This window comes from Eriocheir sinensis, chromosome 47, assembly GCF_024679095.1.
Source record: "Eriocheir sinensis breed Jianghai 21 chromosome 47, ASM2467909v1, whole genome shotgun sequence".
Lineage (NCBI taxonomy): Eukaryota > Metazoa > Arthropoda > Malacostraca > Decapoda > Varunidae > Eriocheir > Eriocheir sinensis.
In genome coordinates, this window is record NC_066555.1 from 6806356 (window position 1) to 6819858 (window position 13503).

At 38.0% G+C, this 13503-nt stretch overlaps 1 protein-coding gene across 3 annotated transcripts; it reads right to left on the minus strand.

Moving 5' to 3' along the window:
- Window positions 1–304: 304 nt before the first annotated feature.
- Window positions 305–11583, minus strand: LOC126981308 (acylphosphatase-2-like). 3 transcript variants are annotated; one of them, XR_007733884.1, is made up of 5 exons: window positions 11483–11571; window positions 10170–10186; window positions 8360–8469; window positions 4811–4920; window positions 2805–2842 (listed from the first exon to the last, which is right to left on the minus strand). XR_007733884.1 is itself a non-coding variant. In XM_050832242.1 (4 exons), exons 1-4 carry the CDS (start codon window positions 11535–11537, stop codon window positions 2728–2730), a joined length of 297 nt encoding a protein of 98 aa, XP_050688199.1. In that variant the 5' UTR covers window positions 11538–11583; the 3' UTR covers window positions 305–2727. The 3 variants fall into 3 exon arrangements, 2 of the variants coding, with proteins under 2 accessions (XP_050688199.1, XP_050688198.1); XM_050832242.1 differs by lacking the exon at window positions 8360–8469 and having other exon boundaries at window positions 305–2842; window positions 11483–11583; XM_050832241.1 differs by lacking the exon at window positions 4811–4920 and having other exon boundaries at window positions 305–2842; window positions 11483–11569.
- Window positions 11584–13503: the final 1920 nt, after the last annotated feature.

Genomic DNA, 13503 nt, shown 5'->3' on the forward strand with positions numbered 1-13503 from the left:
CCGTGGTATGCACAATGATGCCTCCCTGGTTCCCCCCATCGGCCAGACCGCCAGCATCTTCAAGCAACCTGTCACCGTGACCAAGACCCAGCCCTCCAGCAAGGCAAGGCAGACATGAAGCACGGCTCGCAGGACAAACCCAAGCAGGTCAGGACAGGTCAAAGGTCACAGGGGTGAGGACATATTGGTCATACACACACACACACACACATATAAGATTAGCTGGGTAAAGGCCACATATGTTCCCTCCACAGCTCGTAAGATGTGACATTTAAATATTTCAAATGTAAAACCAAACAAGAAAGCTGATGATCAGTGTATTTTTTCCAATAAAACATGTATTTAAAAAATAACAGGGATGAAAATATAATGACATTCCCAAGCACAAGTTATCACAGTTCGGGATTAAATCCTTATTGTTAACTGAAGAAGTGAGTTTTTCACAGGTACTTTTGGATCTCTTGAGCAACATTGCACAAAAAGGCATGTAAACCAGAACTACATGTTCAAGAAAGGAAATCTCACTCATTCACCAGTGTGAATGCATCTGGTGAAACTTACATCAATACATCAAAATATTTAGTAAATCACTTTCTTGAAGTTTCTGATATTGATACTAAAGTAGAATAGATACACCAATAACATCTTAACTACTACGTACTATGGTTGTAATTTTTCATAATCAATATACGTGCTTTCAATGTATATTACATACCTGATTAAACAATAATACCTTAAAACAAAGTTAAGATTATTGGAAATAAATATTAATATACCTGAACATTAATAAGGCAGTGAAATAAAACTATCAAGAATGAACTACATTACTGTATATGAATAATACAACACTCAACACAATTAAGAATGTGTGTGTGTGTGTGTGTGTGTGTGTGTGTGTGTGTGTAGGTGGGCAGTAACGAGGTACAAAAGTATCAATGAAAGTAGTGACACTAGTTTTTCATCGCGTACTGAAACTGGTGCCGTCAGTACATCTATCAGCAAGGTTCATTGGTACTCAGCACGTACATTTTATTTATGTTACTGCTCACTGTGATAAAAAAGTTTTGAAGACCATGTATGGTCAGTATGGTAGTATCATTTTAAATTCGGAACATGTTGCCTAGAGAGTTATATACCTAGAGTGCATTCTATATCCTGCCAGCAATCTAACGTGGTGGCCATGTTACTGTGCCCAGTTCATACAAAACTGAAGACTTCACACACCTCACTCCTACCCAGGATTCCTGAAAAAATTCTTCATCACATTAGCATAAATACACCATACTGGCTATCAGTTCTCCTCTTGGCTGCTTGAGGCCCCTCGCATACATTTCCATGGAAACAGCAATGCTTTACTTTTTGTTTACTAACTCTTTTACAGCTTCAGTCTTGCCTACCACGGCAGTACTTATTTTAAGACCAAAGTCAAAATAACCACACCTTTAGAAATAATACCCATTTACCATCAAAGTAAATGATATTAGAGATGCTAGAAAGCCAAATATACATCCATGAGCAAAATATTCAGGAGACGAAATCTCATGTTGCCTTTTGCTGTTCATGAGGTAGATATTGGCCTGCCTACATTTGGCATTCAGTTGACATATTTACCAAGACTAGATGCACTCTTTAAAACCTGACCGATCCGAGATAACCGAACATCTGAGTTATCGGTAGTTTGAAATCCTGGGTAGGAATCCAAAGCAATATAAACATACCTACCAATAAACATCCCTCACAGTGCAATTTAATTGACTTTTGTTACTTACAGAAAATAAAGTGACACAGGATGAAGGGCACTCTGTGGTGGCACAAGAAGTTGGCATGATTAACGGTGCCCTAGCCTTGCTAGGCAATGCTAACCACAAAAACAACTTGGCGAGACGCTTTGTTATGAAGCAGAAGTACTCGCACCTCTGTTCAGACCCGATTTCTGTTTGGGGATGACGTCTCACAGCCTGCTAAGCACATTGAAGAGTCAGAGAAACTGAAGCACAAAATCACAGCCAAGAAACCACCCGCTACGTGGAGATACGCTGAAGGAAGGACAAGAGTTTTTTTGGGAAAGACCTCACACAGGGGGTTCTCCTCCAGATTCCAGCCTTATGGACTGCACAAGTTGGCCTCCAGGGGTAGTCAGCGACCAACCTCTGCACATCATGACACTGACTCCATAGTAATCTCTTGTGTGGAACTTTATCATATCCCTTTTTTAGGTCCAAAAATATGCAGTCCACCCAACCGTCTTTCTCCTGCACTATAGCTATTACTCTTAAGTAAAAACATAGTTGGTTTGTGACAGAAGATTTACCTAGTGTGTGTGTGTGTGTGTGTGTGTGTGTGTGTGTGTGTGTGTGTGTATGCAGTGCTTTTGTGTTTATCTGAGAAACAAGTTACATTACTGAACAATAAATAGTTTACCCGATAATTCAGCCTCAATTCCTGATAAGGGCACCATCACCTTATGGATGTATTAACTCACATATGACCTCTAACTCCAGATAACAGAGCGCTAACGTTTTGGATCCTGTAGCATAATACATTTCTATGAAATGCTTAAAACAAAAAATAAATATAAATAAAGAGTCCATAACAGGATCATGACCAATATGAGACTTGCATTTATAATACCAATAACAAAAGTTCTTTCTACTGAAGATAATTTTTTTTTTTTGTTTTCAATAAAATTTTCAATGACGTGGTTCAACAGAACCAGCCATAGTGAGTTTAATGTTTAATTGAAAAGTTCTTGAAAGAATAATCATCAATTTCTTTTTCATTTTTGAATTCTGCTTTTTCAATTCGTGAACTTGGGCTCCCAGTCCTCTGCAGCCAATCTTTCCTGGAAAATATGGAACATTCATGTTGATGTATGTACTAATTCATTAACTTGAAATACCTAGACAAAATACTTTGTAAATGTAAATTTCTTTGTCAGTGACACTTACAAAAATACAAAAAATGAAGAAGTTATACAAGAAAAGTATCATTTGATTATCTAATTGTGGATTCAAGTGTACACAACATACATAATTTAATTGGTTACTTTTTTATGAGTTTATGCAAATAAATGAATAATCAAGATTAAAACTTATTTTCTATTTCTGTGATAGAGATATACAAACATCCATGTCTAAACAGCTTTATCTACAATAAATAATAACTTACATATCAACAAATAAAGGTAAGTTTCAAACTATAAATGGGATTGGGAATCAGACAAAAGGTTAAAAGAAATTAAGGGATAAAACTGCAAACATGCTTCTAAAAATGTAACTGGAGTTTCCAAGATTTGTAACGTCCAGAAATAATGTAATAATCCCCGATCAAAACAATAAATAAACACTAAATCATAAGTGAAAAAAATAGTGAGAGGAAAATTTAAAGTGAGCAATTACAGCAATAGTATATTTTATTAAATTTGTCCTTCAAAACCTCCAACTATTTGATGTTATTTCATTTCAAATTGGGAAATTATATAACTACCATAAATAAAGGATATCAAACATCTTTTTAGACTACAAATGGAAAAATATTGAGTGCAAAGTAATTCTTAGTCATTAGTACAGAAAATGGGATGAAACCAAACATATTCACATATGTACAGGCATTAGTAATTTACTTGTATTTATAGTGCCGAACAGTAAACTTGAGGAACTGAGAAAACATATCATATTTTGGTAAAATTTCTTCTCTCTTTATAAAATGAGGTGACACCTCTGGGAAAACCACTTGCTGAATGTATTTTTTCTTGCCTTGAATTTTTTGAAGTTGGCCATGATAGGCACTATTTATTACTGTTCATACACCAATCCATATATATATATATATATATATCCATATATATATATATATATATATATATATATATATATATATATATATATATATATATATATATATATATATATATATATATATATATATATATATATATATATATATATATATATAAAACTGTCTCCAAGTTTGCTATAAATAGATGGACGTTGTGGGTCGCAAACCTTGAAATCACAAACTTTGAACCATTATTCTTATGGGAAAATTGAAAACCGTTAACATCTTGCACTTGACCACCCATCCCTGATGATGGCGATGGTGGCGATGAGTGTCGGCGGCATGGCCTTTGCCTGTCTGAATGGTTAAGCAGATAAAATTCAGTATTTTAAAAATGTAGTGAGCGCATTTTTCGGTGAACCACAAAACCAGTCCTTAAAAGTGTTTGTCCATGGTCATCCTGAAATACATGTAAAATACGCATCATAACATCTCTCCCCCCTTCCTCCTGTCTTCACCAGTAGCGGTCAGTGGCTGACAGGTAGGGCAGGCCAGAGAAATTTTAGGGTTGCCATCCGTTCCTTAAAATATGGATTCGTTCTGTATTGGAGGATGGGATCTTGCATTCCTTATTTATTTTAGATCAAGGTGGCAGCCCTAACTGAGACTCTATTCCCATTATTTTCTGCTGCTCTGAGCACTCTCGTCTTGCAGCGAACAAAGGGAGCCCATGCTCATGTCTTCAACTTGTACGTTGAGACACGCCAGTCCTCGTCGAAAGACCAACTTGGTCGGCTAGGCTGACGTAAGCCGACAGAGTCAGTTTACTTTGCTTAGATAGTAACTCAATTATAGTTGCATGCCACAAAAAATTACATTATAGAAAAAGCCACAAAGCATGAAAGAGGTTATCAAAATTAAGCACCTGCACAATGCATACTAACTAATCAAAGATGCTATCATAATCAAGCCTAACCAAAAATAAAGTTAAAGTAGTATGCTACACAGTATACACAATACTGTGGAAACATACATTGCTTTGATTTTATCCCGAGGTCCTTCCAACTGTCCTGCAACAGTCCCGTGGTAAGTGTTCATGCACCAGCCACGCACACCTAACTCCTTTGCTTCGTCCTGGGTGTACTGCCAAGGCAGGAAACTATTCTTGTAATTATCTGAACCAAGGAAACTCACCTACCTTCAAGCACTATAAGCATTATGTAAACCAAGAAATTAAGTAATGACATTAACAAATTCAAATGGTTTTGCTTCAAATCTGCAATCAATAATTCACAGTATATATATATATATATATATATATATATATATATATATATATATATATATATATATATATATATATATATATATATATATATATATATATATATATATATATATATATAAATGGACACTAAAAATGTAACCAAATATGAACCTATAGTTCAGTCAAATTCCCATTTCAAAATAAATCTGATTCAATTCCTGTTTTAGCATCAACTAAAAAATTGACTTTTACTCTTTAACATCTTCATCAACCACAAGTCTGAACTCTGTCCACCAGACCACACAAGCAAGCATTCTTTAATGAACACACACACACACACACACACACACACACACACACACACACACACACACACACACACACACAGAATTATAACTAAATGCAAAGATGAACTCAGATTATTCTACAGATCCGTAACCAGCAAAATGAGAGTAAGGGACTGCTTATAAGGACTAAGGATGGGTGGTGCAATATCTGAGAAAGAGAAAGATATCTGTGAAGCCATGTATGAGTGATTACAAAGTCTTCACAACAGAAGAAAATTTTACAAAGCCAAGCACAAACTAGCACCCACTAGACGAGGGAAAGGTAAATGCTGATCAGATGTTGAGTTTGATGAAAAGCATTGATGTAATAGCAACAGGACCAGATGAGGTAGTTGGATGGGTTTCGAGGGAATGTGCAGAGCAAATGGATGGACCAATATGCTAAACTGTACAGATCTTGGAATGAAGAGGTGCTGGAAGTGTGGAAGAGAGCATACATAGTACCCATCTACAAAAGCAGTGATAAAAAACATGAAACTACAGGCCAGTATCACTAACAAGTGTGATATGTAAGCTATAAAGAATAGCTGGGCTCAGTTATCATACGTTTCCTACTTATTAAGTTTCTATAGTAGGACTGTGAATATTATGTCCTTTGGACACTGAAGACAAATGAAGGAGTGCAGGAGAAGATGTGTAAGTAGATGGAGAGCTACTTCAGAGAGAGACAGATGAAAGTGATCATAATGGACATGGCTTCCTCATGGAGAACTGTAACAAGTGGAGTGCCGTAAGGTTTGGTATTGGCACCAATAATAATCCTGGAGTACGTCAGTGACATCACAGACAGGTTGACAAGCTATGCCAATGTGTTTACAGGTGAGGTGAGTCTGATGAAGCCAATAACAGCCACTGCGAGTTGCAAAGAATTACAAAAGGCCAAGGATAAATTGCACAAATGGAGTATATCTTGGAAAATGGAATTTAATGCTAAGAAATATGAAATATTTGGAAATAGGAGAGTGAAAAAAAGACCCAGATGGAAACATCATGTTGGGGAAAAGGTCCTTAGAAGAGCAAAAGATAAGAGAGAGCTGGGAGTGGTGGTGTGGATTTACCTCGTTGTGATATACAGGAAGTGAGCAACACTACTGGGCTCCAATCTCTAAATATCAATTTATCAAGTTAAACTTTAAATTCATAAATAGTTTTGGCTTGAACTATTTTCTTTTCAAGGTCATTCCAGCTGGTAATGCATCTGAGGAAAGCTGTCTCTGATATCTCTCAGGCACTTCGTCTTTCATCAATTTCTTACCACGATCTCTTGTATTTGTAGTGTCCCATACAATCAGATCATCCCTGCCGATCATTTTCAGTTCCTACATCGCCCTGTGCACTGCAATCAGATCCCTCTCTCCTCTCCTCCATGGCAGGCAAACCCAATATTTCTAATCTCTCATCATATGACATGTCTCTCAAGCTTGGCACCACTTTTGTCGCTGCTCTCTGAATTCTTTCTATACTCCTATTGTCTTCTGGTGTGGAGATCACACCATCACTGCACATTCCAATCTTGGTCGAATCACCGACACAATCAGCTTCATCATACCCTCATCCACATAGTGGAACACCACCTAAATGTTGATTTGGAGCTTTTATGTTTCTCTTGTAATCTTTCCTATATGTTTCTCTGGGGACAAGTTGTTTTTGAATGTAACATTTAAATTTTTTTCCTCTTAAGCCTTCTTAATTTGATCGCTCCTTCTTCATAATTCCAGTTGGGTCTCTTGGTTACTTTTCATTATTCAAGAACTTTATATTTTTATTTAATGCTAAATTCCACATCCCACTCATGGCTTAACTATAAAATTATATCAATGTCTTCCTGCAGCCTTAAAAAGTCCCCATCCTCAAACACTATTCTCATTACCTGTGTGTGTGTGTGTGTGTGTGTATTTACCTATTTGTAGTCTACCAGGCCCATGCTAAGCTCTAATAGTCCTGTCTCCATATCTACACTTATCCAGCCTTTCCTTCATTTGTTGGACACTGTTCGCCTCCACCACCTCTTCCCACAAGCTGTTCCATGTGTTAACACTTCTATGTGAAAAACTATACTTTTTAAGTCACTCAAACAGGTTTCTTTAAATTTCTTCCTTTACATTTTTGTTATTTTCGTATGTCCTCTCAGCCCCTGTGTTCTCGCAGTTAAGAAATCATCTCTATCCACCTCATCAAACTTATTTACCAACTTATACAGCATGATCAGATCTCCTTTCTCCTTCAATTTGTCTTCATACATCATATTCGAGAGTTCTGGGACCATTTTAGTTGCAATTCTCTGTTTCCTTTCCAGCTTTCTGATTTCCTTCTTTTTGTGAGGCGACCACACAACTGCAGCATATTCAAGCTTTGGTGTGTGTGTGTGTGTGTATGTGTGTGTGTGTGTGTGTGTGTGTGTGTGTGTGTGTGTGTGTGTGTGTGTGTGTGTGTGTGTGTGTGTGTGTGTGTGTGTATTGACCTAGTTGTATTTATCTAGTTGTGTGTTTGTGTATGTGCATGTGTATACATGTGTGAGCGTGTGCGTGCATGCATGTAGGTGTGTGTATATTTGTGTGCGTGCGTGCATGTGTGTGTGATGAGAGCAAGTTAAAAAAAAAGTGGTTTACAGCCTGCTGGTGATTATATTTTAAATATTTCCCAAGAGAAAAATATCTTTTAAAGAGTATGCCACAAAAGACATTCAGGAGAAGGATGGATAAATATTTATGTATAAGAACTACAGAGAGTGCCAAATATAGTGACATCACCAAGTGTTTGCCAAGTGGTTTCCTATCATCACTTCATTTTCTTACTATCTCAAGTTTTACTATCATGGCATCCTTCAAGGAAAGGTGAAGTGCCTGTGCCATCCCATTTAATGCTGCTAATTTTATTCAAAAAACAGACATATACGGGCAGCATTTGTCAAATGATGGAAGTTAGCATGCTATGGCTACCCTTGTACAAGTGTAAAGATGAAGCATACATGAGGGATAACTCGCGGTGGGACCCCTCCAGCTGGCCGGCAACAGTCTTCTCTTCTGTGTTCTTACACCAGCCTCGTATACCAAGCTCAACTGCTTTCTTCTTTGTGTACTTAGCAGGGAAAAAAGTTTTAAGTATTATTCTCGATTTCTTTAAAACAATAGTATCACTCCCTCACCCATTTCAAGAAAAGGTTGTTATCCAGCTGAACTCCTGTGGTCAGTGGCAACCGTGGGAAAAAGTTACCCAAATGTACTGTAATGTAGTCCTAAGAGTGGGGTGAGAGTGCTGAATTTAATATATCATAAGACTGATGGTCCATGTCAATATTGGTAACTAATGACTATCTATCTATCTATATCTCCAATGCCCTGCTCCCTAACAGGAACTTCCCTCCAGGGGATGGCCATGGCAGTGTCTCCATCTCTCCCTGTTCTGGCACTCCCTCTCAGCACACTCAATTCTGCTACTTTCAATTCTCTCGCTCCAATACTCCCTCACCCTATTGATCCACTTCACAGGTGGTCTTCCTCTGACACCCCTCCCTCAATCCTTCCCTCATACTCTCGTCACAAATTCATTCTCCCCCATTCTCATCACGTGTCCAACCCATCTCAGTGTACCACGCTTCACCCATTCAATCACTCCACAATTTACTCCTTTCACTTTTGCAGGTAAACAGCATGGGTAGCCTGATATTCTAAATAGCCTAGCATTGCATTCAATAGTTGTAATTTACTATTTCATATTATTTCGATTATTAATCATTATTTACATGCAGTGAATTATTAAGTTAAACTTTATATGCACTTGCAGAGCCAGATGTCTTACAATGTACCTGAAATGAGCTATCAATCAATGAATTTGAAAAACCATGGATCGTTCGAGCATGATGTGACTATGTTGTTTGATATAAGCTTGTCTCTTCGTGTTTTTATGTGTTAGATCATCGATGCAAATGACTGAGTTGTTTTTTGTACATAAACCTTCAAATATATTATTGAAAATAAAAAAAACTGAATGTCTATCACAACAGTTGATTTTCACGTATTCATGAACTAGAAATGCGCAGGTGCCACATCCATCAAAATTCCCGCTTTGTTGGTGGACAGATGAAATGAAACAGACCATAGTCAGTCCACACCTGAATACACAAACAGTAAGACTATTTACCAAGTAGTGCTCAGTGAATAAGATTGATGTGCAATCAAAAGGCCCTTTACAACTGATAGGCCTACACATTAAGAATTTCCTGACTCCAAGAGATTATGCAATGTACCTAATCCATTTGGTTAATACAATAATAAAACCAGCATCATTCAAATGAATCGATGTGCTCATAACTTCATAAAAAAAGTTCCTTGCCATGCCAGCTCATGCTGACATTTCCATATTCATACATGAGCTGGGATGGCAGATGCAATCAGTATTAGCTATTAGACTACAATACACAGAGAAAAAATAGTTTCAAACTCATAGTTATGCAATATGGTTTTACACTTACATACAACTTATATTTATTGTTTCTTTATAACAAACAGGTAGAAAAACAATTTTAAAGAAGTATCTTCCCTACAATCTTTTCCTTCCATAATAATTCATGCTTATGTAATGAAACTTTGTATAACACAATATTCCTTGCAGCTAGCTTATGTTCTTGGCTATACAATCAAGCTTATTTTTATCATTACTGGGTGCTTCAGTGCAATGATTACTATATTAAAGATATAACTATCTAAAGTATGAGGTTCAAACATATTCACATATTTTAAAGACACCTCCAGAACTTTCGTTGCATCAAGATATCTTACCTTACGAAAGAAGACACCTGCAAAGAAATGAAACAATTAAATTACACAGTTTGTAGTTTTTATATAGTGCAATTATGATGGCATATTTTGTCACACCCAAGACACTGATAATTAAGGATGGATAATAATAATAGTCACAATGTCTCAAACCCAAACACACCCAAGGCACTGATAATTAAGGATGGATAATAATGTCACTGTCTCAAATCCAAACACACCCAAGATAGGGATAATTAAGGATGGATAATAATGTCACTGTCTCAAATCCAAACACACCCAAGATAGGGATAATTAAGGATGGATAATAATGTCACTGTCTCAAACCCAAACACACCCAAGACACTGATAATTAAGGATGGATAATAATGTCACTGTCTCAAATCCAAACACACCCAAGATAGGGATAATTAAGGATGGATAATAATGTCACTGTCTCAAACCCAAACACACCCAAGATAGGGATAATTAAGGATGGATAATAATGTCACTGTCTCAAATCCAAACACACCCAAGATAGGGATAATTAAGGATAGATAATAATGTCACTGTCTCAAATCCAAACACACCCAAGATAGGGATAATTAAGGATGGATATTAATGTCACTGTCTCAAATCCAAACACACCCAAGATAGGGATAATTAAGGATGGATAATAATGTCACTGTCTCAAATCCAAACACACCCAAGATAGGGATAATTAAGGATGGATAATAATGTCACTGTCTCAAACCCAAACACACCCAAGATACGGATAATTAAGGATGGATATTAATGTCACTGTCTCAAACCCAAACACACCCAAGATAGGGATAATTAAGGATGGATAATAATAATAGTCACAGTCTCAAATCCAAACACACCCAAGATAGGGATAATTAAGGATGGATATCAATGTCACTGTCTCAAATCCAAACACACCCAAGATAGGGATAATTAAGGATGGATATCAATGTCACTGTCTCAAACCCAAACACACCCAAGATAGGGATAATTAAGGATGGATAATAATGTCACTGTCTCAAACCCAAACACACCCAAGATAGGGATAATTAAGGATGGATAATAATGTCACTGTCTCAAACCCAAGGCACAGATAATTAAGGATAGGTAAAAAGAATCACACCTACCACACAGATAATTAAGGATAAAACGAATACTTATAAGACGGACAGTACAACAAAGGGATGATGGTACGTGGTTCCTTTTGACACTGTACGCCCGGATAACAACACAGCAACACCCCGCTAAGCCTTACAACAGCTGCCTGGACTACTGTAGGTTTATGTGATCAAGAGGTGACGAGCTGACAGTACCTTGCACGCGCCCAAACACCTCAAAGTCCACGGCCAGCAGCTTTGGGGTCGCCATGCTGAGGGTCGCTGTGGCCGCGGTGTTGTAGGAGTCATCTCGCAGCTGAAAAATAGCTCGCAGTAGGAGGGCTAACTTGCTTATTTTGTTTTTTAATTCTATATATAACTCATCACTCTCGTTTACTTCAGTTTCGGCTCCAATACACGGCACAAATATCAGGGCACTACCTCCAATCAAGAGAAGGCTTTAAAACAGACGAATAAGGGGATTTTTTTTTAGAGAGAATTACCCCCTCGTTGGTGTTCAATCAGTTCTTGCTTGTTTGTCTTGGCGGCAATATTAACCATCACAAAGATCACAAGTGGACAAACTAGAACAATATCAAGCAGATTAATGTGTTTTCTGCTGTGTATTTCCCCATTGCGCATGCGTAGTGGACAGCAGAGCGAGTTATTTCTTCAAGGAGGTATTTCTCGCCAAACCGGCGCCGCCCACATGCCAGAAGGGAAGGGAAAAGACAGGAGGGGAAGGGAAGGGAAAAGACAGGAGGGGAAGGGAAGGGAAGGGAAAAGAAGAAAATGAAAGGGAAGGGAAGAGAAAGGACAGGAGGGGAAGGGAAAAGAAGTGAAAGGGATGGGAAAAGACTAAAATGAAAGAAAGGGAAGGGAAGGGAAAAGACGGGAGGGGAAGGAAAGGGAAGGGAAAAGAAGAAAATTAAAGGGAAGAGAAAGGACAGGAGGGGAAGGGAAAAGAAGTGAAAGGGATGGGAAAAGACTAAAATGAAAGAAAGGGAAGGGAAAGGGAAAAGACAGGAGGGGAAGGGAAAGGACAGGAGGGGAAGGGAAAGAACAGGAGGAGAAAGGAAGGGAAAGGACGGGAGGAGAGGGGAAGGGAAGGGAAAAAAAGGAAAGGGAAAGGCTCGAAGGGAGAGGTAGGAAAGACAAAAATGAAAGGGAAGGGGAAGGGATCGAATTTAAAGGACAGGAAGGGAAAAGAAGAAAATCAAAGGAATAGGAAGGGAGGGGGATCAAAGGGAAGGGAAAGGAAAGGGAGCAGTAGGGAAAAGGAGAAAATGGAAGGGAAGGGAAGTAATAAATTAATTAAGGAACTGGCATTTGCATCGCTTCTTTTTTGGTCCTCTTGAGTCTTCTTCGCGTATGTACAGTTCACACCTTTATTTGATACTTCGCCATCCATGCACTTACCTCAAGTTTTCCATACGCTTTCCTTGCACACGCCTTTCATTATCCTATTTTCCTCTCCATTGTTTCCTACTTTCATCTTTACGCATCCCTATTTAACCTCTTGACTGCGGATTTCCTACAAGACATCAAGGTGCAGGAAAAAAATGTAAAATCCTGCACCTTGGGAGGGGATATCCAGCATACCAATACCACATGGGAAACTCTCCACTATCCACCACAGAGGCAGAGAAAGACCTGGGACTGTGTTACCAGGCTACTAGTGAAGGCCAAATGCGTGCCAATCGCAGTGGAGGGGTTCAGTCTCTATACTTGTTTTCTATTTGCTATATATTGCACTTGCCTTAATTGTTTTTTCCTACTCGATCCTTCTCCTTTAACTGCAACAATATAAACAATCAATCAATATTTCTCCGTCACTGCTTCTCTTTAATTTATTTCCCTGCCTACATTAACCCTATATTGACTACGGGTGTCGTTACATAACACATCAGCAGCTTTACGGTCATAGCTACGGGTATGCCTTTATATAGTTATAAAACACAATTAACCCGGTAGCGGTGGGGATCATGTTTCTTAATGGTCCCTCCAAGTGAGAAAAATGAGAAAAAATCACCCCTCACACAAACCATTTCATAATATATATCAAAGCATTTCTGATCAGATTATGTATCATCTATTTTGGGGGGTAATTATCATGGCACAAATTTGGCCCATCGCTGCTACACGGTGAAGCCACAAATTTGGCCCGTCGCTGCTATCGGGTAAAATAAGATATTTTCTAATGTAGCAAAAATGGGTCATGTATGCTTCTGCTATTA

What these genes read in the sequence shown, in the direction of transcription:
- LOC126981308 (XM_050832242.1), bottom strand. Translation starts at nt 11,537, where the DNA reads ATGGCGACCCCAAAGCTGCTGGCCGTGGACTTTGAGGTGTTTGGGCGC. An exon ending in CGGGATAAAATCAAAGCAAT is followed by an intron (nt 2,843 to 4,810) that starts GTATGTTTCCAC and finishes CATATTTTCCAG; the next exon opens with GAAAGATTGGCTGCAGAGGA.